This window comes from Podarcis bocagei, assembly GCF_964188305.1.
Source record: "Podarcis bocagei genome assembly, chromosome: 12".
In the NCBI taxonomy this organism is placed as follows: Eukaryota; Metazoa; Chordata; class Lepidosauria; order Squamata; family Lacertidae; genus Podarcis; species Podarcis bocagei.
Genome location: NC_138137.1, coordinates 55440770 through 55466797, shown reverse-complemented (window position 1 = coordinate 55466797; position 26028 = coordinate 55440770). Strand labels below are relative to the sequence as shown.

The following is a 26028-nucleotide window of genomic DNA, read 5'->3' as shown; positions in this document are numbered from 1 at the left end:
AAAACCCCAAATTAACATTCTCAGAAAATCAGCATATTAAATGAAATCAGCAAAACAAGGATTGCAAATAGAGCAATATTGGACCTCTGAGAAGCAGAAGGATGCATATGTACTCAGTACTTGGTTTGGGCCCCTTTTGCATCAATTACTGCCTCAATGCGGCGTGGCATGGATGCTATCAGCCTGTGGCACTGCTGAGGTGTTATGGAAGACCAGGAAGCTTCAATAGCAGCCTTCAGCTCTTCTGCATTGCTCGGTCTCAAGTCTCTCATCTTTCTCTTGGCAATGCCCCATAGATTCTCTATGGGGTTCAGGTCAGGCGAGTTTGCTGGCCAATCAAGCACGATATTATAATTTTTCGAGTTTCACCTGTAATTTAGTCAAGGGTGATCCATCTAATCATGGAACAAGTCTCTATGGCCCACTGGATTTGGCTGTGTGTTGATGTCTTGAAGATGAATGAAGACCCTAGCAGGCAAAGGCAATGAAAATGAATTAAGTAGACATTTTCTCAAGGCACACATTTTAAAAAAATCAGTGGGTAAAGGAAGTCTTTTTGATATGAAATGGCCACCCTCCCAAAAAATGTGAATAGCTTCAATTCTACTCTAATTTTAATTATTGTTTGGTAAAAAGTGGACCCACAATTTTCCTACAAGGGGATCCCTCCCCCCAAGAAGCTAAAATTTCCACATTTTATTGGACTCCCTCTCTTTGGGTTTAGTAGGTAATGCAAATCTTTGTGTCCTATTGTTTTGAACCCTTATTGGTAACTGGGACCATTTAAAGAATCTGACCACCTATGAAGTGCTTTGAATTTGTAGCAAAATGGACTCACAGATCTCTTTCTAAAGAAGAGAACAGCCCTACCATCCAAGAATTCAAAAGTTGGCCATGCCAACTTGAAAGCAGATAGACACAACCCATCAAATCGTTAGTGGGTTTTCTGAATGTCTAATGTGGTGCCAAAAAAAAGACATGGGGATCTTTGTTAGACACATTGATCACTTCCAGGCTAGGGTTGCCCTATTTCAAAAGGGAGATTAAACAATGTTGGTTATTTAACGAGCATTCATCCTGATTTGGTTGTGAAGAGATTAGGTGATGTTGTGTCCAAACAAGTGTTGACCCCACACTTTCCAGTGCCACTCTCCTGATCACAAAAAAGGCCAATAATTTGCAGAAGCAGGCTTCTTGCACAGGACCTCTCAGCCAGCTATAATTGTGCAGCCTGAATTTGCTGCTATGTGATTGAATCCCGCTCAGAATTAGCAACAGTATGAAAGCCCTTTTGGTGGAAATTGAGGCCTAGCACTTGCTATACCATTTTGGACGGCAGGTGTGGGCTCACGTGATCTGTCACCTGATGGTGCTGCTGTTCTTTCAATTTTGCAGGGCCTGGCGAGGAAGAAGAGAAACCCAGAAGAGGTGAGACAAAAAACAAGAGGAATTGGTGGGAACAAAGGTCTTGGCTGCCCTTGCGCTGGGGCTGCCCTTTCAAAGCTGCGAACTCTAGAGCAGCCCCAGCTCTGTGGAACTTAGTCCTACCTGTCTATTGCCCCGTGACATTTTTATGTTTCTCTCTGAACAACTTAATTTTCAGATGTTCATGAGCAGCTGGTGCCACCAAGGTTCCTGGAACGATATACCAACAAAAAAGTGAGGGAAGGTGCAAGCATTACCCTTTCAGTGAAAGTTGAAGGTAAATGAACTTAGAGGCATTCTCGCTACTCCAACTACCCTACTCCATGATTGAATTTGCCTATCCAGGGGAGACAAAGGTTGTAGTGGAGTCAATGCATGCTTTGCTTTCCAGCACGCACAAAGAGAGGTCCTTGCCCCAAGGATCCTGCCTCTAAAGTTTGACACTGGGAAGAGGAAGGGAGGGAAAGGGGCAATGTTTTAGCAAGGGATTAATATGAGTAGTTTCATTTTAATGAATTAAGACTGTGCAAGAGCTGGACCATAACGAAGGCTGATCACCGAAGAATGGATGCTTTTGAATTATGGTGCTGGAGGAGACACTTGAGAGTCCCATGGACTGCAAGAAGATCAAACCTCTCCATTCTGAAGGAAATCAGCCCTGAGTGCTCACTGGAAGGACAGATCCTGAAGCTGAGGCTCCAAGACTTTGGCCACCTCAGGAGAAGAGAAGACTCCCTGGAAAAGACCCTGATGTTGGGAAAGATGGAGGGCGCAAGGAGAAGGGGACGACAGAGGATGAGATGGTTGGACAGTGTTCTCAAAGCTACTGCGGGAGGCAGTGGAAGACAGGAGTGCCTGGCATTCTCTGGTCCATGGGGTCACGAAGAGTCAGACACGACTAAACGACTAAACAACAACAACAAGACTGTGCAGCATTTGTTTTGTTTTGTTTCTCATGTATGTTTAGGCTGTGAACTACCCTAAGGTCTATGGATGAAGGGTGGTGTACAAATTTAATAAATAATAATAATAATTTGTTGAAATATTTATAGACCACCCTTTCATAAGAATACAGTGCATAAAATTACAATAAGATAAAGAAAGAAAAATCAATAACAGCATTAGCCAAAACATGAATAGAAACTGGCTGGTAAAAAGGATTTCATATTGCAAAGGTTTATTTGAATAACACCGTTTTTAGGATATGTCTAAAAATGCAGACTGTATGGGGGTGGCATGGCTCATTAGCATGCCAGAGGCTTGTTCAGGGTCGGAATTAACAAGTCTAATCACTTTACCAACTAAGAACAGCCATGCAACTGTCAATCTGACCATCGTTTCTCTGTTCTGGCCAGGTGAGGTTTCCAGAGTTGTGGATGAAGACTGGGGTGCTAAGCAAAGACTTTACGCAAATGGCGGGACTTGGGAAGGGAGGTTATCTGGGTGACGAGAAGAAATGATACGCTAACAGCACCCTCATTTCCCCCCCTTTGTAGGATGTCCACCACCCTCAGTGACTTGGCTGAAGGAAGAGTACCATGGAGAAGACATCCTTTGGATCAAGCCGGACACCCCAGGCTATAAACTTGCCAGCTCCAACATGCACCATAGTCTCATCCTGCTGGATGTGAAGAAGGAGTTCAGCGGAAACTACACCTGCATTGCGTCCAATCAGGCTGGGCAGTCTATCTGTAGCTCCTCCTTAGAAGTTCTGGATGGTAAGCACTTCACCAACTTCTCTATTTCCATATTTATATGTGCTGGCTGTTTCATTAAAATTGGCTTCACGCTAGTCATAATCTCTGGGTTTCTGTGTGGTCACCAGTGGCCATGGAAATACAACTTACGTGTACAGAGCATGTACACTCCCCGTCACCCCACAAATAAAAACAATAGTGCTTTCCCCAACTTGTGAAAAAGTCACAGGCTCTTGGAAGAAGGATAAAATCTGATGCAAATGAGCTTCTACTGAGGTTTCGAGTTCTCCCTTGCCAGAAGCTGAACTTGATATCACAGCAGCCCAGAGTCCAGAGCTCTGTGCTTAGTTTATCTGCAAGTTCTATGCATGTTCATGAGAAGGAAAGTGTCCATTAAACTTTAATTAGTTTAATGTTAAGTAAACGTCCAGTGCACTTCCAATGCCATAAATCTTATCTCAGCAGAGAATTTCATGCAGCGGTTGAAGAAGGCAGGAGAGTCAGTACCTTTCAATGAAGAATCCTGGAGCAAGCACTTTGGAACTCAGGAAAAAAATTTTATTTACAAAAGAAAAACCCTGGCGATAAAGCACACATGCTTTTATCTCCGGCATAAAGAAAACTTTACTCTAAACTTAACTCATATTAGCAAACACGCCCATGGCCATAAACTGAGTCTGCGAGTCAGGTCAAGGGGGGGAGAGAGAGAAAACACAAGGGGGGGGGACTGACTATTTATACAAACTAACTCACATTCCTGGATGCTTAATGACTTCCAGCTGCTGAGTGATTAGAGCGACTTGTTACCTCTTAACCCTTTAGTACCAACAGAAAGGTTAAGGAGAAAGGCCTACGCACATCTGGAGTGGAATCCCTAAGACGGTTGGCTGGCGCTTTGTATACCTCCTTCCAGCAACTTCTGCAGCCAAGCTGGTGTCAAATGTATTGCTCTACTTTCCTTTGGACCACATCAGCCAGGCTGAGTCTTGTCGTCTGGGTGGCTCAGGACCTCCAGACACACTGGCCAGACTTGAGCACCTGGAAAGTCACTGCAGTGCTGCTAATGCAGTGCGTCAACTGGAGGCTCTCTCCATTGTCTCTTGAGGCAGATGCCAACAACAAGAAGTCAGTTCTGGTCCTGCTGGGGACACTGAACACAAAAGGCCTGGAAATAGGGGAGCAATACAGGCCACCCCAATCCCCAATGGGACGCGGGTGGCACTGTGGTCTAAACCACAGAGCCTAGGGTTGGATGATCAGAAGGTTGGCGGTTTGAATCCCTGCGACAGGGTGAGCTCCCGTTGCTCAGACCCAGCTCCTGCCAACCTAGCAGTTCGAAAGCACATCAAAGTGCAAGTAGATAAATAGGTACCACTCTGGCAGGAAGGTAAACAGCGTTTCTGTGCGCTGCTCTGGTTCACCAGAAGTGGCGTAGTCATGCTGGCCACATGACCCAGAAGCTGTATGCCGGCTCCCTCGGCCAATAAAGCGAGATGAGCGCCACAACCCCAGAGTCCGCCACGACTGGACCTAACAGTTAGGCGTACCTTTACCTTACAGGGCACCCCATCATTATAAGGGAAAATTGCTTTCAATTAAAATGGTGACATCGAACTTGAGCCAAGGCAGGGTAGTTGAATTCCAACATCTCCCTCACCCATAACCCCAACAAAGCTTGGGAAGGATGAAAAATATTCCCCAGCCTGAGACATGCCTGCTGATAGGTTTTCTGTCGTTCATTCCCTTGCAGTGAAAGAGGCTGAGGTTCTGACCCAGGAGCGTGTGATGGTGACAGAGGCCATCATGACATCACTTCGGTAAGTGGGAGGCTGTGTGGCTGGAGGTTAGGATGCTGCACAGAGAGACTAGAAAAAAAACTGAACACGTCTTAAGATTTTCATACTGGAAACTCACGGGAGATCCTGTTCTCCTCACCTCCTTCTTCCCTTTTTGTTTTTGTCGCAGGTATGAAGAAAAGGAAAAGAAAGAACATGGGTAATGTCTGAAAGTTCTTGTTAACACATAGTGATATTGGCGATGTTTAAAACTTTGTGTTATTCCGTTACTGAATTCTAATTTTGGTATCCTTTAAAATGCATTTCCCTCTGTCAAGATGGTGTGGCAGAACCCACACCCTGCAACTCCCTGCCTATTGAACTCACTGCACTCTTTTTGGCCCCTGCTAAAAACATTTTTCTTCAGGGAAACCTTCCCAGAAATGTAGAGTATTGGTTTGCATTTTAATCTGTTTAATAATAATAATAATAATTTATTATTTATACCCCGCCCATTTGGCTGGGCTTCCCCAGCCACTCTGGTCGGCTTCCAAAAGAATATTAAAATACTATAATACATCAAACATTAAAAGCTTCCCGAAACAGGGCTGCCTTCAGATGTCTTCTAAAAGCCTGGTAGTTGTTGTTCTCTTTGACATCTGGTGGGAGGGTGTTCCACAGGGAAGGCGCCACTACCGAGAAGGCCCTCTGCCTGGTTCCCTGTAACTTGGCTTCTTGCAGTGCGGGAACCGCCAGAAGGCCCTTGGAGCTGGACCTCAGTGTCCGGGCAGAACGATGGGGGTGGAGACGCTCCTTCAGATATATTGGACCAAGGCCATTTAGGGCTTTAAAGGTCAGCACCAACACTTTGAATTGTGCTCGGAAACGTACTGGGAGCCAATGTAGGTCTTTCAAGACCGGTGTTATGTGGTCTCTGCGGCCACTCCCAGTCACCAGACTAGCTGCCACATTCTGGATTAGTTGTAGTCACCTTCAAAGTTGCCCGACAAAGAGCACATTGCAATAGTCCAAGCAGGAGATAACCAGAGCATGCACCACTCTGGCGAGGCAGTCTGTGGGCAGATAGGGTCTCAGCCTGAGTACCAGTTTTCAGTTGATCACTGGTTTTATTATTTTCCTGAATGTTTTAAGCAGATTTTTCTGTTTTCACTGATAATTTTATTGTTTTCTTCTTTTTGGAAACCACTCTGAGGGATTTTGTTTTGGGGGGGAGGGCAATCATGTGGTATATAAGTTTTATGAATTTTTTAATTTTACCACGGCTTTGGACCAGTGTAGTTGAAATTGCCTGGCCTCTGTTCCTCCTCTATGGAACTTGCAGTCTTAAAAGTATTATGTGACATTTGCTCCATTTATGTGAGGAGTTGAACTTTTAGTGTGGCTGCACTTATATTAATATTAGGCAGGCACCCTCATTCTAGTGTTTCAAGCAGCTGCTAAACACTTTTTTCTTTTTTCTTTTATTTCTTTTTTCTTATTTTCTTTCTTTCTTTTTTATTATTATTAAGCGCTTTATAAATTCTCATATATTTATACCTTCGCTTTTCTCTTCCTTAGAGTCGGGGTTTCTGTACATCCTCCTGAAGGCAGAAAAGGTATGAAAAGTTTCGCCTGTGCTTTAACTTCAAAATTTTACTAATGTAGATCACAGTTTGCTGTTCCATATAATGTTCACTAATATGAATTACATAGTTTACAGCTACAGATAGGTAGCCGTGTTGGTCTCAAAGTAGCTGTTTTACTACAAAGGAATTTCAGAAATAGACTGGAAAGAGAAGCTGCTGAATTGCAACTCATTACCAAACTTAAAACCGTGGAGAGACCTGGTCTGAACAAAGACATTGGATTCTTATCTCATTATACATGACTAAGCCATTTCTCACCTTCTCACCCCTTGCCTTTTCCTGTAAGACCTATTACAGTCGTTAAGAGTCGTCAACAGGCTCATCTCAGCTATCTGCCAATCTCCCATTCCCACCACCCTTCTGAGTAATACCCCTCCCCACCTTCTCACTATATAGAAGGGTCTGGCAACTTCTGTTTCAGTGTATCTGAAGAAGTGTGCATGCACACGAAAGCTCATACCAAGAACTAACTTAGTTGGTCTTTAAGGTGCTACTGAAAGGAATTTTTTTATTATAGTTTACAGCTGTGGTCTCTGATTTCTTCATCAAATAAATGTTTTTTCACTGAATAAATGGAAAAGAGAGAAGAGGCTGGTTTAAAGCTTCTGGGTTGCCAGGTTCATGCAGATCACGTTCAAATTAAATTCATTGCTTTAAATCAGGGGTCAGCAAACTTTTTCAGCAGGGGGCTGCTCCACTGTCCCTCAGACCTTGTGGGGGGCCGGACTATATTTTGAAAAAAATAAATAAATGAACAAATTCCTATGCCCCACAAATAACCCAGAGATGCATTTTAAATAAAAGGACACATTCTACTCATGTAAAAACATGCTGATTCCCAGACCGTCCGCGGGCTGGATTTAGAAGGCGATTGGGCCGGATCCGACCCCCGGGCCTTAGTTTGCCTACCCATGTGTCAGGGAACTGACATCGAAGCGAGAGGCGAAGGGGAGGCTCCCAGATGATGCTGGTGAAGGACCCAGCAGCAGGGGGAGAGACAGCTCAGTGGAGGGGGAAGCCAATCAGCGCAACACCAGGGATAAAGGGGGGCAGACGGGGGAATTGGAGAGAGGGCTCCAGGACTCTTCACTGGACATCAGTGAGGAGAGCCCAGGTCCTCCGCTACCCACGCCTTCCCTGCGCAGAAGACTCCCGCGCAGTGAGAGGAGGAGGAGACTGGGTGTCAAACAACTTTTATGTTGGAAGAGGTTCAAGAAACGCCCACTGACGGATTCTGCCAGCGACTGAGGCAGCCACCATGAGAAGGGGCTGCGCAGTCAGAAAGTTTTACAAGGCAAATTAACCGAGAAAGGCACCAGTTTACGCACGAGTAACTCATACCCACTACACCATGCTTTAAATCTGCAACTAGCTACCTTCCCCTTCAACCAGGAATTGTATCTGTCAGGCAAGGCATCATGTCAGTTGTACTGGTGACACTTAGGGTAACAGATACTAAACTACTAAATGTGTAGGCATCATGTCAACCATGGGAGGGTGTTCATGCCTTTCAAATAAGGATTCTCATTTCAAAATACCGCCCTGCAGGACTCCACCCTTTCTGATTCCTGCTTGCAAGTATTTTGAAGTGATTGCTTTGATTTATGCACCTGTGCACCATTCATACCTCTTGCAAGGCTTGTACATCTTGTATGCTGGCATCTATACTGAAGTACAGATGTCTTAGGAAAAATACGCCATAAAAGGTGGGAAGGATGGTAAAAATGTTTTCACACTAGGAGCGGCCGCTGAGACCATATAACACCGGTCTTGAAAGACCAACACTGGCTCCCAGTACATTTCCGAGCACAATTCAAAGTGTTGGTGCTGACCTTTAAAGCCCTAAATGGCCTCGGTCCAGTATATCTGAAGGAGTGTCTTCACCCCCATTGTTCTGCCTGGACACTGAGGTCCTGCTCCGAGGGCTTTCTGGCGGTTCCCTCATTGCGAGAAGCCAAGTTACAGGGAACCAGGCAGAGGCCCTTCTCGGTAGTGCCTAAGCCAATACCACTCATCACCTGTAACCTGTAATAAGTTGTGGCCTTATTTAGCCCATTAACCTTAATAACTGTCAAAATAAAAAAATTCCTTCCAGTAGCACCTTAAAGACCAACTAAGTTAGTTCTTGGTATGAGCTTTCGTGTGCATGCACACTTCTTCAGATACGAAGTGTATCTGAAGAAGTGTGCATGCACACGAAAGCTCATACCAAGAACTAACTTAGTTGGTCTTTAAGGTGCTACTGGAAGGAATTTTTTTATTTTGACTATGGCAGACCAACACGGCTACCTATCTACTACTTAATAACTGTGTCATGTGTCTTTATTTTGGGGGGGGGGGACTCACCATGCATTTATGTCAATCATTAATTGTGTCTGTGTTTGCTTCCCTCCTTTATAGAGTCTCTGGCATTCATTGCTAGGGTTTCCAGAAGTGAAAATCCAGAAAAAAGTTATTGAGCTTATTTTTGGAGGATGGGTGGGTGTTAAAGTTGTTGAGCCCTAGTTATAGCAGACACTACTGATTGAGATGGGTATAAACAGCTTCCTATGTTCTTATGACTTTACGGCTTAAGTACCTCACTCTTCTTTGACAGGGGAACTTGTGGAAGGTGAAGCTGGTCGGAGCCACATTTCACTTGCTGAGGTTGGGACTGAGGAATTCCTCCAGAAACTGACATCGCAGATCACAGAAATGGTATCTGCAAAGATTAGTCAAGGTAACAGCTTGTCTGAGCATGTTGACAGTCAGTTTTCAGTCTGAGACAGAAGCATACATGCCAGACTAGCTCATGTTTATTGGTCCCTATCAAAGGCGTCCCACTGGACCTTTTTCAGACACTTTCCTACGCAAATTTCAAAATGCTAGTGTGGAAATCTCAGAATTGGCATTTAGGAAAGAGGAGGTTGGGACTAGTCACAACAGTAATTAACAGTCACATCCAACATCAGCCAAGTATTCAGACTGGAAGATTTAGACTAGTCTTTATGTTGCTGTTTCTGGATTTGATTTCACTGTGGCTAGTTTGGGGTTTTTAATTGATTTAAAGGCATTTGATTGCTTTATAGTGCATGTTCCCTTGAGGACTTGGGAAGTAGGGTATAAATTAAATGAATGAACAGAAGCATGCTTTTTCACAAAACAAAGCAATTATTTGCTAGGAGTGTATTTTAATTGTTCATGTTTCCACTTCAGCCACACTTCAAGTACCTGGAGCCGACAGTGACGATGAATCAAAAACGCCATCTCCATCCCCACGACACGGCAGGTCCAGGCCTTCCTCAACTGCTCAGGAGTCTTCCTCTGAATCAGATGAGGGGGATGCAAGAGGAGAGGTATAATGTTTGCATAAGTGAACTGGATGCATGCCCAAGGAAGAGTGATTCAGCACAGAACATTCCATGAGTTCCCCAGAATATAAAAAGGCAACTACAGCATTGTATCTCAAACTAGCATTGCAATTGGTGTTGGGCCCAGAGAGCTGAGACCTTTTGACTGCTCCACAGGAATAATATAATGGGTCAACCAAATGTGTTGTAGTGGTTAAGAGCAGTAGACTCGTAATCTGGGGAACCGGGTTCGCTTCCCTGCTCCTCCACATGCAGCTGCTGGGTGACCTTGGGCTAGTCACACTTCTCTGAAGTCTCTCAGCTCCACTCACCTCACAGAGTGTTTGTTGTGGGGGAGGAAGGGAAAGGAGAATGTTAGCCGCTTTGAGACTCCTTAGGGTATTGATAAAGCGGGATGTCAAATCCAAACTCTTCTTCCTCTTCTTCTTCTTCCCCACTAATCCCAAATGAATCCAGTTTGCCTTACAGGTGTACATTCCTAGTACAGACTTTCTACCACCTGTTCATAAAGGTGTGTTCTTCATTCCTTGAGGTAATTTGGAAGACTGATTTTGGGCTTGAGAAACTGGTTGGATGGAGTACGTTTGAGGTGAAAATTGATTCACAATAGAAAGAGCTCCCGATCATAAGATAGTAACTCTTGTGTAAAATTTTAGGTGATGTTGATCTGGGGCTGGAAGATAGATACCATTTTGAGTAGAAGTAGCCAGCCTATGGACATTCAGACCACTATTGCTTTTGGTAACCCTCTTGCACTGCCATGTATTTCATTCCAGTAAAAGCAAATTTGGGATTAGCCAAATTACCATCTAGTGGAAGGGTTTGTATTAAATGTTCCTACTTATTTTTTACAGCATCTAGCGCTGCACATTGCTGCAACAAGCAGAAACATTGATAAGTGGTCCACAAAGACCACCAGTAATTTTCAGTTGAGGGAAAAGGTTGGGAACCACTGATCTGACCGAAGGGGGCAATGACAATAAAGATATTATTATTATTATCTAGCCAATCCTTGCCTGGGTGGGATTTAATCAATTGCTGAGTCCAGTAGACCAAACTGATACTCTCTGTAATTCTAGATGCAGCTAGAAGCAGTTGGTTGTGGCAGTCAGTCTCTCTAACGTCACATCAACACTGCACATTGATAGCACATGGCTTCTCCCCAAAAATCCTCGCACCTGTAGTTTGTAAAAGGTGCTGAGAACTGTAGCCCTGTGGAGGGCAAACTATAGTTCCCAGGACTCTTTGGCCGGGGGGAGCGGGAGCCATGTAGTTTAAATGTATGGTGTGGATGTGATCTGAATATCAAGTAGGCTTTCTGCAAATTGGTGTACTTTTCCTATAAAAATATATACTGAAATATATACCGTCTTCCTACAGATTTTTGACATCTACATGGTTACAGCAGACTACCTGCCCATGGGTGCTGATCGTGAAACCATCAGCCTGAAGGAAGGACAATACGTGGAAGTCCTGGATTCGGCTCATCCTCTGAAATGGCTAGTGAGGACCAAGCCCACTAAGTCCAACCCATCCAGGCAAGGTTGGGTTTCTCCTGCCTATCTGGATAAGAGGTTAAAGGTGAGAAGCATCCATGTTTGGGTTCTCCAACATCAGATTCCTTTTGCTTGAGATTTCCTCAGGGACATGCAGACAAAGGATCTAGGAGTCTTGGTTGACCACAAACTTGACATGAGCCAACAGTGTGACGCGGCAGCTAAAAAAGCCAATGCTATTCTGGGCCTCATCAATAGGAGTATAACATCTAGATCAAGGGAAGTAATAGTGCCACTGTATTCTGCTCTGGTCAGACCTCACCTGGAGTACTGTGTCCAGTTCTGGGCACCACAGTTCAAGAAGGACACTGACAAACTGGAACGTGTCCAGAGGAGGGCAACCAAAATGGTCAAAGGCCTGGAAACGATGCCTTATGAGGAACGGCTAAGGGAGCTGGGCATGTTTAGCCTGGAGAAGAGGAGGTTAAGGGGTGATATGATAGCCATGTTCAAATTTATAAAAGGATGTCACATAGAGGAGGGAGAAAGGTTGTTTTCTGCTGCTCCTGAGAAGCGGACACGGAGCAATGGATCCAAACTACAAGAAAGAAGATTCCACCTAAACATTAGGAAGAACTTCCTGACAGTAAGAGCTGTTTGACAGTGGAATTTGCTGCCAAGGAGTGTGGTGGAGTCTCCTACTTTGGAGGTCTTTAAGCAGAGGCTTGACAACCATATGTCAGGAGTGCTCTGATGGTGTTTCCTGCTTGGCAGGGGGTTGGACTCGATGGCCCTTGTGGTCTCTTCCAACTCTATGATTCTATGATTCTATGATTCTAAGCCAAAGTTGTGTAAACAATTTATCTGACTGTATTGTACATCGCCCCAACCTCTTTGAGGAGGAAGGGTGATATGGTGTTGGACTATCGGAGGAAGAGATGAGAACTAGTAGATGCAGAAATGACCAGATCTTAAATTTTATTCCCTTTATTATTTTTAGCTGTCTGCTGAGTGGGGGATTCCAGAGGTTCCAGAGTTCCATGGAGAATCAGTTTCAGAGGATGAATATAAAAAGAAGCTAAGGTGGGCACTTCACGAAGGTCCTTCCTCTAAGAGAGGTCCAATTCCATTTGTCTCTACGGGTGGGGCTGTTATCCATGAACTCTCCACTTTTATTCTGAATTAAAAACCAGCCTTGGAGCCATTCCAGAGGGCTGTGTCCAACTAAGTTCTAACACCCATTGAAATGAATGGACCTAAACCAGTCATGCCCATTAATTTCAGTGGGTCTACTCTGGCTAGTGCTGGATTCAACCCAGATTGTGCTCTCAATCCAGACTGGGGCACTACACCAGTTTCCTGCCAACTCTCCTTCCCAGATGTTAGTTATAGTAAAGGTAAAGGTAAAGGTACCCCTGCCCGAACGGGCCAGTCTTGACAGACTCTGGGGTTTGTGCGCCCATCTCGCATCTATTAGCCGGGGGCCAGCGCTGTCCGGAGACACTTCCGGGTCACGTGGCCAGCGTGACAAAGCTGCATCTGGCGAGCCAGCGCAGCACACAGAACGCCGTTTACCTTCCCGCTGGTAAGCGGTACCTATTTATCTACTTGCACCCGGGGGTGCTTTCGAACTGCTAGGTTGGCAGGCGCTGGGACCGAGCAGCGGGAGCGCACCCCGCCGCGGGGATTCGAACCGCGACCTTTCGATCGGCAAGCCCTAGGCGCTGAGGCTTTAGCCCACAGCGCCACCCGCGTCCCTGTTAGTTATAGTAGAAGGCACCATTTTATGGGCTGGAACTGGAGCTACTAATGTCTTGACCTATTTTCTCTTTCCACCAGCCTCATTATTCAAGACTTGCTGAACACTGAGGAGGAGTTTGTCAAGGACCTAGAGTTCCTCCAGACACACCACATTCAGTTCACCGAGACCTGCCCTGTCGTCCCTGTGGCTCTTTCCAGTCAGAAGCTCATCATCTTCAGGAACATCACCGACATTACCCACTTCCATTCCATGTATGTATAACTGGGGGACGGCATGGTCAGTGAGATAGAGGCCCAGCTAGCAGTGAATGTCTGAACTGATAGGCCCTAGAGGACCAGCCACTTTGGGAGGAGGCAATTTGGAGACTCAGGGAAATGCTACCTATGATTTTTAAAAAACCAAATCAATACAGTGATGGGACTCTTCCCTGTGAAACCCTCCAGCTTCCTTCTCTGTTTTTATTGCTCTGTGAAGACTTGGCTTTTTAAGGCAGGCTTCTGGTGGAGGCTGACTAGACTATGGGTTCTCCCACACTTCTGCTTGTCCAGCTGCCTCCCCCCAGGAAAACTCGCTTTTTACTGCTGAATTGGAGCAAACGTCAATTGGGTTTTTTATGGATTGATGTTTGCTCTGATTCAGAGGTGAAAAGTGGTAAAGAGTGCATTTTCTCTGGGGCAAGCAGCTGGACAAACAGAAAACCACTCGGGGTCCAAGCTTTCCAGCCAAGCAAAGTGTTTTATCCATCACTATGTTGGAGGGGAGTGAAAGAAACTTTTGTGTGTGATGGCCTGGGATTCAGACTCGGAGGCTGAACCTGAGGAATCCCAGCCTGCACAGGAGTCCCCGCCTCCAGAACCAGCTGAGCCGGGGTTGGGGCTTGAGCCTGAAGGGTCCTCACCTGTGCTGGATCCTCAGGTGCAGGCACCAGGTGAGTCTGCTCTGGCTCCTGAGGGGATGGAGGACCCATTGCCTGCAGGTGCTCCACTCTCAGCCCCGTCAGAGGAAGCTGAGGTTCCCTCTGGGTCCAGTAACCCTCCAGCCTCTCCTGAGCTGCAGAGGCTCAGGGCAGAGAGGCGGAGGGAACTAAGTTCCCGCAGGAGGAGTGCTCGCCTCCAGGCCAGGAGAGGCGAGTCACCAGAGGACTGGGGCCGCCCTATGCCTTGGAGGAGATAAAAGCCAGCCAGCCCCAGTCCCAGGTTGCAGGAGCAACATTGTTGGTGGCCTGTTCCTGCCTGCACCCTGTCCTGCTCTCCTGCCAGAGTTCCTGACCTCACCTGCCTTGGACCCAGCTTCAGCTTTGACGGTCAGCCTCCATACTGCACCCTCGACCTCGGACTGGACTCGGACCTCGCCGCACAGTTAACCCTTGGAACCAGCACATTGTGGCTCAGTGCAGTTGTGCTCAAGCAGGGGTGCCAACTTGAATAAAATATGGGGGGGGGGCAAGTAAGCCCCACCCTGTATAATTGATCACATGACACGGTGCACACACACCATTTAATGGCAATGGCCATCAACCTTTTAGGGGCCCCCGGCCCCCTCAAATATTTTATTGGGGGAGGGGGCGAAGGCCCCTCTGCCCCTAGGAGTTGGCTCCTATGTGCTCAGGTCCTACTTGTAGGCATATGGTTGGCCACTGTAGGAACAGGATTCTGGACTATGTGGACCTTTCGCCTGATCCACCAGCCAGGTTTTTCTTACGTTCTTGTGTACTGTTAGTTTAAGGTTGGATATTTATGAATATTGTAACTTTCGTTTCCATTTGTGGTTAGCTGCTTTGAGTTTTCTTTTGGAAATAAAAGCAGAATAGTATTTTGTTAGTGAATAAATTTGCAGCTGTATTGTGCTTATGTCGGCACTGCTGTAAAAAAAAACACCTGTGTGTATTCTGTCGGTTGGGATGATTCCAACCAGAGTTTGGTTGTTATGGCCTTGGCCTTCCGCCTTTCATGACCCTTTCGCCCACAGGACATTCTTCCCAGAGCTTCAGAAATGTGACACTGATGACGACGTAGCTATGTGCTTCATCAAGAACGAGGGGGAATTTGACAGGTACATCCAGTACCTGGTGGGCCGAATACAGGCTGAATCTGTCGTTGTCAGCAAAACTGTTCAGGAGTTCTATAAGGTAAGTATTGCTGGCTACTATAATACATGCCATTCCCTCTGGGAAACACAGTTGACTATTTGATTGTATCGTCTGTTGAATATATAGGGATTAACTTCTGGGTCATGTTGTTGAGTGGTTCAGTAGACCTGTTCAGTCCCACTCAGCTTCATGGCTGGGTTAGCTGTCCCATGTCCAGTACTATTAACTCCATTCACTGCACAACTCTATTATAACCGTATCAGTGGATTAATTTACCGTATTTTTCGCCCTATAGGACGCACTGGCCCATAGGACGCACCTAGATTTTTTTGGGGGGGGAAATAAAGTGGGAAAAAATTATTTCCCCCCCCCAGGCATGGGGCGGGGGAAGCCCGAGCTTCCCCCGACCCCAGCCCCCATAACCGGGTCCCAGAGCCATGCCGAAGCTGCACGCAACTTCGGCATCGCTCTGGGAGCTTGCGGGGCTGGGGGAGGGGGAAGCCCTCCGCCAGCCTCCAAACCAGGTCGGGAGACAGCGGGATGGCGCGCTGCACCTCCCCGCTGTCCCCCGAGTTTGCGGGGCTGGCAACGGGGAGGAGCAGGCTTCTCCCCCCCCCCCCGCCAGCCTTCTAACCAAGTCGGGGGACAGCGGGATGGCGGTGTTCCACCTCCCCACTGTCCCCCGAGCTTGTGGGGCTGGCGGTGGGGCTCTCCTGAAGCCTGGGGAGCGAGAGGGGTCGGTGCGCACCGACCCCTCTCGCTCTCCAGGCTTCAGCGAAAGCCTGCATTCGCCCCATAGGACGCACACACATTTCCCCTTAATTTTTGGAGGGGAAAAAGTGTGTCCTATAGGGCGAAAAATACAGTAATTGTCAGGCAAGAGATTCTTCAAACCAGATTTAGGTTTGAGTATCTATCCATTCTGAAGGAAATCAGCCCTGAGTGCTCACTGGAAGGACAGAATCTGAAGCTGAGGTTCCAAAACTTTGGCCACCTCATGAGAAGAAAAGACTCCCTGGAAAAGACACTGATGTCAGGAAAGATGGAGGGCACAAGGAGAAGGGGACGACAGAGGATGAGATGGCTGGACAGTGTTCTTGAAGCTACCAGCATGAGTTTGACCAAACTGCGGGAGGCAGTGGAAGACAGGAGTGCCTGGCGTGCTCTGATCCGGGGGGGTCACAAAGAGTCGGACACGACTAAACAACAACAACAACAACTAATCTTTGCATTGAAACCTGCCTGGATTCTTCACCTATGCCAAGCATGTCCAAAGTCCATTTTGGGGGCCTAATCTAGCCTGCCGGTTGGTGTAATCTGGCTCCTGTGGCAGTTCATTTCCTGGGGTAAAAATCCTAAAAAACCCTCAATAATTTAAATCCTAAAAAAAGCTCAACACTCAACAACAACTTTGGTTGGCCTTCACTTCATCAAATCTGGCCCTTTTTGAAAAAAGTTTGGACACCACTGACCTATGTGTACGCTCATTTTCACTTGCACATTATTGCAACAAGCCTGTAAACTTGTTGTGTTTCTTTTTTCACACCAAAGGCCCTGTCAGATACATACTGCAACTGATCAGTACGTTAGTACAGAAGCTTAAAATTTCAAATCTTGCAGCATAGCATAAAAAAATATGCAGGGATATGAAAGAACAAAGTTGAATTCAAATTAGATATCTGTTTATCTGCTGAAGCTTATACCTATTTAGTCTTATACATTTTCTCTCTTGCTGTCTGCTTGCCAGATGTTTGCAAAGCAACCAAGACTTTTAAATGGCAGTATGAGTTCTGACAGCCTGAAAAATCTTGACCATTGTTTTTTTCCTTGCGCAGCGATATATAGAGGGAACATATTCTGCGGACTCATCTCAGCCCCCAGTGCTTCCTCTGCAGCACTATCTAGAGAGACCGATAAACAGGATCCAGAAGTATCAAACTGTAATTAAGGTCAGGAGCATTTCCTTTTAATTCTTGGTGTCATTGTTTCGGGTGGGTGTGGGTGTGGGTAGGCAAATATTTCTCTCTCTTAGCTTGACTTGACACCTGTTTATTATTTTGGTTTCACCGAGATTATTCATAATTTAGTCCTCGCCAGCTTGTTTCTGGTTTAGCATTGATCACAATCTAAGTTTACCAAATTCCTGAAGCCTGAACAACTCCCAGGGGCAAACCAGTAAGATTAATGAAACCTTACAAATTAGTCAGTGTCAGGTGTGCGTGCAGGAGCCAGGCCCTGTGACCAATAATGTTATGTACTGAAGTTCTCACCCTGGGCCAGCAGGGGGATACTGTAGATAGTTTTCACTCAGGTCCACATATGCAAATAAGGGATTGAAAGTGACGTTCAGTGATTGGATAGTTACAGAAAGTTGTTACAGTAACGTTGTAGTGGAGCTCTATATAAGCAGGCTGGCTGAACCCTTCAGTTCAGTTCTGTTCTGGCCTGTGAATAAACAAGAGCTGTTTGGAGAATCGCTGTGTCGTCTGATATGTTCACCCACAACTTAACAAATAGGACTCTGCAGGACTGGGGCTTTCCTAAGTTTGTTCTGGAGAGGCAAGGCGCGGCCACACAGGTGAGGCCAATTGGTAACTCACAGCACCTGGTGGCAAGAGCCAGGAAGGGATATAAGGTCAGCATTTTCCCTTCGGCTCTTTGCCACAGCAACATGTTCCCTGCCTTGCTGCATTTGACTCCTTGCTTCTTGATCCTTGGACCCTTGACTTTGTGACTCCTTGTTTCATGACCCTCGGACCCTTGGCTTCTTGACTCCTGGCTGTCTGACCCTCGGACTCTTGACTTTCTGACTCCTGGCTTCTGGACTCCCGTTCCTGCTCCCACCCCGCCATCTTGCCCACGGTCCCAACGTCCCCAGCGGAGACTTTGATCGCCCGTGAACCGGACCGTGACAGTTTGCTATGGCTGCGCCTTGCCTCTTCAGAACAAACCTAGAAAGGCCCCAGTCCTGCAGAATCCTATTGGTCACAGAGCCCGCACACCTGACAGACAGATTAATGGAGGAAAAGGATATTGATGACTACTAGCCATGATGACTATGCTTTGCCTCCACAGTTGGAGACAGTAGTGGTTCTAGATACCAGTTGCTGGAAACCACAAGAGGGCAAAGTTTGTTCATGCTCAAATCCTGTTTCTGGGCTTCCCATAGGCATCAGGTTGGTCACTGTGCAATCAGGATGCTGAATTAGATGGACCATTGGCCTGATCCAGCAGGCTTGTCTTACATTCTTATAGCAAGCTTTCTCTTTGCCACAGGGAAAGCTAGCAAACAAATCTGCACCAGTCAATTCATAGAATCATAGATTTGTAGAGTTGGAAGGGACCCTGAGGCCAGTGGCGTAGCGTGGGGGGTGCAGGGGGGCCGGCCGCACCGGGTGCAACATCTGGGGGTTAGGGTTAGGGGGCGCAAAGCCATGGGTTAGGGGGCGCAAATTACTTGCCTTGCCCCGGGTGCTGACAACCCACGCTACGCCACTGCCTGAGGCTCACCTAGTCCAACTCTCTGCAATGCAGGAATTTACAACTGTCCCATCTGGGGATTGAACCTGAAACCTTGGCATTATCAACACCACACTCTGACCTAGCAGTTCCCAAACGTTTTGAGTCACAGAGCACTTTTCAGGAGAAAAATTTGCACGGAGCACTATTGTCACCCATATGCCAAAGGCACAAGGTGGGAGGAAACACGACATTTAATAAGCAATAGAAACTTTCCAGGTAATTCTGGGAAAGTGTCAAAGCTAACAATCAGATCAGAAAGAGTGGCAAACTTCTCACAGAGGAGACCAGGTTAGTGTGGTGCTGGTGAGTCTCTGTGTGCTTCAATGATGTTCTTGATGTTTTGCGGGGTTCCGAGAAGGTGCTGGTGGGCAAAGCTGAGGGGATGCATGACATGCACTTTGATCTATAATACAGTGGTAAAAGTAAAGGGACCCCTGACACTTAGGTCCAGTCGTGGTTGACTCTGGGGTTGCGGCGCTCATCTCGCTTTACTGGCCAAGGGAGCCGGCGTACAGCTTCAGGGTTATGTGGCCAGCATGACTAAGCCGCTTCTGGCGAACCAGAGAAGCGCACGGAAACGCTGTTTACCTTCCCGCCGGAGTGGTACCTATTTATCTACTTGCACTTTGACGCGCTTTTGAACTGCTAGGTTGGCAGGAGCAGGGACTGAGCAACGGGAGCTCACCCCATCGCAGCGATTCGAACCGCCAACCTTCTGATCGGCAGGTCCTAGGCTCTGTGGTTTAACCCACAATGCCACCCATATCCCTAATACAGTGGTACCCCGGGTTAAAAACTTAATTCGTTCTGGAGGTACATTCTTAACCTGAAACAGTTCTTAACCTGAGGTACCACTTTAGCTAATGGGGCCTCCCACTGCCACCGCGCCACCGCTGCACAATTTCTGTTCTCATCCTGAAGCAAAGTTCTTAACCCAAGGTACTATTTCTGGGTTATGTATTCTATGTATTTGCAGGAGCTAATTCGGAACAAAGCAAGGAACAGTCAAAACTGTGCTCTGCTGGAGCAGGCTTACGCCATTGTGTCTGCCCTCAACAGACGAGCAGAAAACAACCTTCACGTGTCGCTCATTGAGAACTATCCAGGCACCCTAGAAATCCTAGGGGAGCCCATCCGACAGGTACTGGAAGGCAAAGAGTCTCATTCTGATCTTGTCTAATAGATATCAGAGAGTTGTGTTTATTATATATTTTGGCTCCTCACATTGAGCCAACAGAGATGCTGGATTTATATTAATTATTGCTCTAAGCACTTTGCTTTGACAAGGTTAATGCCCATTGCTTTGTGAATCAACCCTGTATCAAGCAATTATTTTTCAGTTATTTCCTAGATTATGTGAAAGTTCACATTTTTCCCCCAATCCCGCTTGCTACTATTGCTTCCTCTATCTGCTGCTGCTTTGGCACTATTCTCCCTCTTCTTCTTATTGCTTCTGGTTTGATTAGTGCAGAGGTTTTCAACCTTTTTTTAAAAAAAAATAATATTTGTTGCTTTTACAACAATTTAAACACTACAAAAAAAAACAAAGAAAAAACAATACATTCCAATACAAAGACACTACCTTACACTTACACTAAAACATTAAACTAACAAGACAAAACAAAAACAATTTAAAAACACATCAACAAAGACAAGAAAAGGGGGGAAATTTCAATATCTTACTTTCTTTCACATATTTCCACGACCTCCTCACACCTCCCTTTTTGTATTCCACTTCTATTAATTATTTCAGCAATTCCTTTCCATCTTCCCCTGTTTCCTATCCTATAATTATCTTAACACATTTCAAGCTTATTTTTCCTTTAATACTCTATTAATCTATTTGTACTTAATTCCTTATAACCTTTCTACTAAAGCCATATCACTTCGTTCCAACATTCTTCTAACATTCCTTAATTTTGCAATATTTCTGTAAATAGTCTTTAAACTTTTTCCAGTCTTCTTCCACCGACTCTTAGTTTTCAACCTTTTTGAGTCCATGGCTCCCTTGACCAACTACAATCTTTCTGTGGCACCCATGGGGGCTCAGGAGCCCAGTTATGTCACCCCTTGCCTGCAGAGGTGGCAGCTTCTCACCCCTTTTCGAACACCCTCCCCTCTTTAGCTGAGCGCCAGGGGTAACCCGTGAAACACGGTCCCAGAATCCGGAGGTACTGCTAGGAGTCAGTCCGACAGGGCCAAGGCAGGAAACCAGACAAGGACAGGTACAGGATCTCAGGCAGGATCTAGCATACAGCAATGTTGCTCCTGCAAGCTGGGACGGGGTCCGACAGCCTTTTATCTTTGTCGGGGCAGCGGCCGGTCCTGATCCATCGGCGACTCACCTCCCTGTTTTGCCTGAAGGCGAGCACTCCTCTTCAGGTCTCTCCTTCTCTCAGACCTTAGTCTCTGCAGCTCGGGAGATGTCCATGGGTTACTAGACCCAGAGGCCGCCTCAGCCTCCCCTGACCCAACCGGTAGTGGAGCAGCTGTAAGTGATGGCCCAGCTGGAGGCAACGAGGTCACCCCCGCATTTGGAGCCAGGGCAGGCTCAGGCCCCTGACTTGGCCCAGCTGGTGTTTGTTGCAGGGGAACCTATGCAGACTGGGACTCTTCAGGATCAGGCCCCAGACTTGGTTCAGACACCGCCTGAGGCAAAGGATCTGGTGCAGACTGAGTCTCCTCTGATTCCGAGTCCGAGCCTGAATCCCAGTCCATCACACTTGTTGAGTGTTCTCTCAGCCTCCTCTTCTTTTCCCTTTCCTTGACAGTCCTTTGGGCAGCCACTGCTGCCAACCTTGGTCTTTGAGCCACCCAACCCCACCCCAGAGAGAGGTGCCTCCTCACACTGCCCCACAAGGGCCTGGGACTTGTCTGTCCATTCCCAACAGCAAGGGCTGGCTGGGTCTTCCTTGCCTGCTTGCTTGCTTACTCCAAGGACACCTCATCTCCTGGCAACCAGCACCCCCTGACCAGTCCCAGAGGCACTGTTCGCCTGCGGAGCTTGTAGCCAGGGCTGTTGCAGCAAACAGCTGTACAAGCCTTTGGGAGGCAGAAATGCAAGAGGGCATCAGAAGAGAGAGGGAAGGAAAGAGGGACAGAGGCCAGTGTTACCTGTGGCACCCCTGACCACCATTCAAGGCACCCCAGGGTGCCACAGCACACTGGTTGAAAACCACTGGATTCATCTTAGGGGCAATTCCAGCCAATCAGGGATCATATAGTGACCGTCATGATATCACAAATTTACATAGCCAGTCAGTTCTGGTACTAGGAGGTAGTCACTGAGGCCGGCAAAATCAACTGAAAGTGAGGGCTTCCTGAAAATATGACGCATGAAGCTATCACCTGAAAATTGCTAAAGGAAAACAATGCTTTTGGTTTAAAAAAATGCCCCCTCCTTTTGGCTGAGCTCTGTTTTTATAACACACACTTCATTATTTACCTAGTGCCTTATATTTTTGAAATTAGCACAATTGATGGTGTGTTTCTAACACATGCATGCACATTAGTATGTATGCATTATTATATCAATTTGTCACTACATTTTTTGGTCTCAAATAAATGTTTGAGTGCTATTCAGACACCTAATGATATAGGCAGTGCATTTACTTTCTGTCTATGCTCACATAGGAAAAATGTCTTGTGGAAGGTAACCATGAGTATATAAGGGGAACCTCAAATGTTCCTGCTTGAGTTTAAGACATAGACCTTTTCATCTTTTGCAGACTGAGTTGGTTGCTACTTGTCTTGTGGTTTCTGCAAAAGGTGCGAGATCTAAATCCCTGCAATGAATAGAATAGTATCAAGGATGACAATGGGTTTTGCCTCTGCTGCAGAATGTAGGGGTAGGGTGGAGTTTTGGAGAACAAAACGAAGCACCAAAACAAAACTTTACACGGAACACAAGTTGAATTGCCCAGAGAAGGAGGGTTCTGGTCTGCAAAAGACCAACTTGGCTAAATTTTGCTTTTCCTTCCAGGGCCAGTTCATTGTTTGGGAAGGCGCTCCTGGTGCCAGAATGGCTTGGAAGGGTCACAAGAGACATGTCTTCCTCTTCAAGAATTATATCTTGGTTTGCAAGCCCAAACGAGACACCAAGACAGATACTTACAGCTACATCTTCAAGAATATGATGAAGGTTTGACCATTAGATTCTTTATTTGACAACAAGATTCCCACTTCCTTTCCCTTTGCCTGCCCAGGTCAAGCTGTCTGCCAGGAAAACATTGCATTGCTCTTTACAGTAGCATTTAATTTCAAATATCATAGTAGCAAGAAAGAAAAAAGCAAGAAGGAAAAAATGTAATACTAAGGTAAATTGTGCATTAAAATGCATATATCAGTGAAAACAGCATACCAAAATGCCTTATTTCAGGGGAAATTGCTTTGCAAAGAAATGTATTTAGGCAAAATTGCAAACAAACATGTATACAGTGGTACCTCTCGTTACAAACTTAATTCATTCCGGAGGTCCATTCTTAACCTGAAACCATTCTTAACCTGAGGTACCACTTTAGCTAATGGGGCCTCCCACTGCCGCCGCACGATTTCTGTTCTCATCCTGAGGTAAAGTTCTTACTTAATCCAAGGTACTACTTCCGGGTTTACGGAGTCTGTAACCGGAAGTGTTTGTAACCCGAGGTGTTTGTAACCCAACGTACCATTGTATTAGGAGGAATTTGCAGTAAAATACTAATGGCTTTTTTGTGAAAATTTCCCTCCCTTTCCCTCTCCTGATACAATCCTTAAAAAAAGAAAAAGTCCCTCTACAGCAATAGTAAAAATACAATCGTAAAAGAAAAAAAGATCTAATTGATGCAAACAAGGTCGTTTTTTTGCTCATTTGTTTTTACTATCATTAATTGCTAAGGGAGAGGACCACTGCAAAAGAAGGAAGGGTGAAAGCTCCACTCCTACATGCTGTGGTCTCAGTCCTGATCACTTCCCTGATTTGATTTAATTTAATTTTTAAAACAAAACAAAACACAGTGACATTTCTTCAAACAACACTTTTAAACTAATGCGCCTGTAGGTCCTTAGTGCATAGATTGAGCTTGAGGCCTCATGGATGATATGCCTCTTTATGTTCTGCAATAAATGAGGAGATATTTCAAATGGCTTTTAACACCGCCCTCTGACTACCCAGCTACCAAACATAGACGTGAATGATCTTGTGGAAGGAGATGACCGGGCCTTTGAGATTTGGCATGAGCGGGAAGACTCAGTCCGCAAGTATCTGTTTCAAGCCAGGACCATCATCATCAAGAACTCTTGGGTGAAGGAAATCTGTGGCATTCAGCAACGCATCAGCCTCCCTGTCTGGGGTAAGTACAAATGACTGTGTCCCACATCTGCACTGGCTGATATTCCCCTTCTTCAGCTTTTCCTTATCCAGATTTCCAGCACTTATTTTAAATCTGTTCACTTCCAGATCCGCCAGAGTTTGAGGAAGAACTGGCTGACTGTACCGCTGAACTTGGTGAAACTGTCAAATTAGCCTGTAGAGTAACAGGCACACCCAAGCCAGGTGTCAGCTGGTATAAAGGTACAAGCATTCTTAGCTTCCTGTAATGTAGGTCAAAATCGATCTCCAAATTTTATTTGGTTTAACCATTCAGCAACAATATTAAAGTGGTCAGTGAATCAGTTTCCTACCCTGGCTGAGACCCTACATGCCCGCAGACTGTCTCGCCAGAGTGGTGCATGCTCTAGTTATCTCCCGCTTGGACTACTGCAATGCGCTCTACTTGGGGCTACCTTTGAAGGTGACCCGGAAACTGCAATTAATCCAGAATGCGGCAGCTAGACTGGTGACTGGGAGTGGCCGCCGGGACCGCATAACACCGGTCTTGAGAGATCTGCATTGGCTTCCAGTACGTTTCCGAGCACAATTCATAGTGTTGGTGCTGACCTTGAAAGCCCTAAACGACCTCAGTCCTGTATACCTGAAGGAGCGTCTCCACTCCCATCATTCAGCCCTGACACTGAGATCCAGCGCCGAGGGCCTTCTGGTGGTTCCCTCATTGCAAGAAGTGAGGTTACAGGGAACCAGACAGAGGGCCTTCTCAGTAGTGGCGCCTGCCCTGTAGAATGCCCTCCCTTCAAATGTGAAGGAAATAAGCAGCTGTCTTCTCTTTAAAAGACATCTGAAGGCAGCCCTGTTTAGGGAAGTTTTTAATACTTGATGCTGTATTGTTTTTAACATTTGATTGGAAGCCGCCCAGAGTGGCTGGGGAAACTCAGCCAGATGAGCGGGGTATAAATAATAAATTATTATTATTATTATTATTATTATTATTATTATTATTATTATTATTATTATTATTATTACCCTAAATGCAGCAACTATGCTTGCTGAAGGCCATTTTCTTTGCTTAATTTTGAAGATGGCAAACCTGTGGAGGTGGATCCCCATCACATCATCATTGAAGATCCTGACGGCTCCTGCACATTGATCCTTGACAACCTGACGGGTGTTGACTCAGGGCAATACATGTGCTTTGCTGCAAGCTCAGCTGGCAACGCCAGCACCCTGGGAAAGATCCTTGTCCAAGGTAAAAGTTCTTTCAGTGCCCAATAGGACTAAACGCCTGCCTGCTGAGCACCACACACTAAACCACAGAGCTTCAGAGACATGTTGTGCTTACTTATTACATTTGCCTTATTACCTTTACCCATGGATCTCCCATTGGCTTTTCTCTTTGGCTTGGTTTCCATGGCACATGAAAGCAAACCTTCGCAGGAATGTGTGGGTTCCCAGAGTGCTGCTTTGCTCCTGTCTGGTTCTTTTTGCTCTCATATCACTCTGTGCTAAGCCAAGTTTCATCTTAGCATGTTGTCCGAACCAGGATGTGTGGTTAAGGTCTTTCCTCAGTAACCAGGGTTGTACCATGGATGAGCTGAGCTATGGACCACAGCTTTTCATAGATAGATAGATAGATAGATAGATAGATAGATAGATAGATAGATAGAGACAGTGGTTTTTAAAAATAATCTTTATTAATTTAAATTACACACATATAAAAAAAATTTACAATCTCATATGGCAAAAAGAAAATTAAAGAAAAAGAAAAGAAGAAAAAGCAGATTTACGTGCATTAAAAAAGTTAATCTTCCTAATTAATATTTAAATAAATACTTAAATAAAAAAGACTTCTGACAAAACGAGTCTTCCAATCATTCTCAACACAGTGTTCTTAACTCGTTCTTAACTTCAGTGTTCTTAACTAATTTAAACCCACCTGTTCCTAACTCAGTATGTGC

At 45.8% G+C, this 26028-nt stretch overlaps 1 protein-coding gene and 1 long non-coding RNA gene across 2 annotated transcripts in view; one reads left to right on the top strand and one right to left on the bottom strand.

Moving 5' to 3' along the window:
• Positions 1 to 26028, top strand: part of OBSCN (obscurin, cytoskeletal calmodulin and titin-interacting RhoGEF) — a 285408-nt gene that overhangs the window by 180413 nt on the left and 78967 nt on the right. Inside the window, exons 71-88 of the mRNA XM_081163401.1 lie at positions 1396 to 1428; positions 1604 to 1702; positions 2922 to 3143; positions 4873 to 4939; positions 5088 to 5117; positions 6476 to 6513; positions 9140 to 9262; positions 9739 to 9878; positions 11274 to 11474; positions 12390 to 12472; positions 13229 to 13402; positions 15120 to 15279; positions 17076 to 17189; positions 19739 to 19903; positions 22745 to 22903; positions 23912 to 24089; positions 24197 to 24310; positions 25152 to 25319. Coding sequence (XP_081019527.1) covers positions 1396 to 1428; positions 1604 to 1702; positions 2922 to 3143; positions 4873 to 4939; positions 5088 to 5117; positions 6476 to 6513; positions 9140 to 9262; positions 9739 to 9878; positions 11274 to 11474; positions 12390 to 12472; positions 13229 to 13402; positions 15120 to 15279; positions 17076 to 17189; positions 19739 to 19903; positions 22745 to 22903; positions 23912 to 24089; positions 24197 to 24310; positions 25152 to 25319 — 2268 coding nt within the window. The remainder of the gene's footprint in view (positions 1 to 1395; positions 1429 to 1603; positions 1703 to 2921; positions 3144 to 4872; positions 4940 to 5087; positions 5118 to 6475; positions 6514 to 9139; positions 9263 to 9738; positions 9879 to 11273; positions 11475 to 12389; positions 12473 to 13228; positions 13403 to 15119; positions 15280 to 17075; positions 17190 to 19738; positions 19904 to 22744; positions 22904 to 23911; positions 24090 to 24196; positions 24311 to 25151; positions 25320 to 26028) is intronic.
• The window catches only part of LOC308569782, a 137241-nt gene that overhangs the window by 109641 nt on the left and 1572 nt on the right, over positions 1 to 26028 (bottom strand). The gene's annotated exons all lie outside the window — the stretch shown is intronic.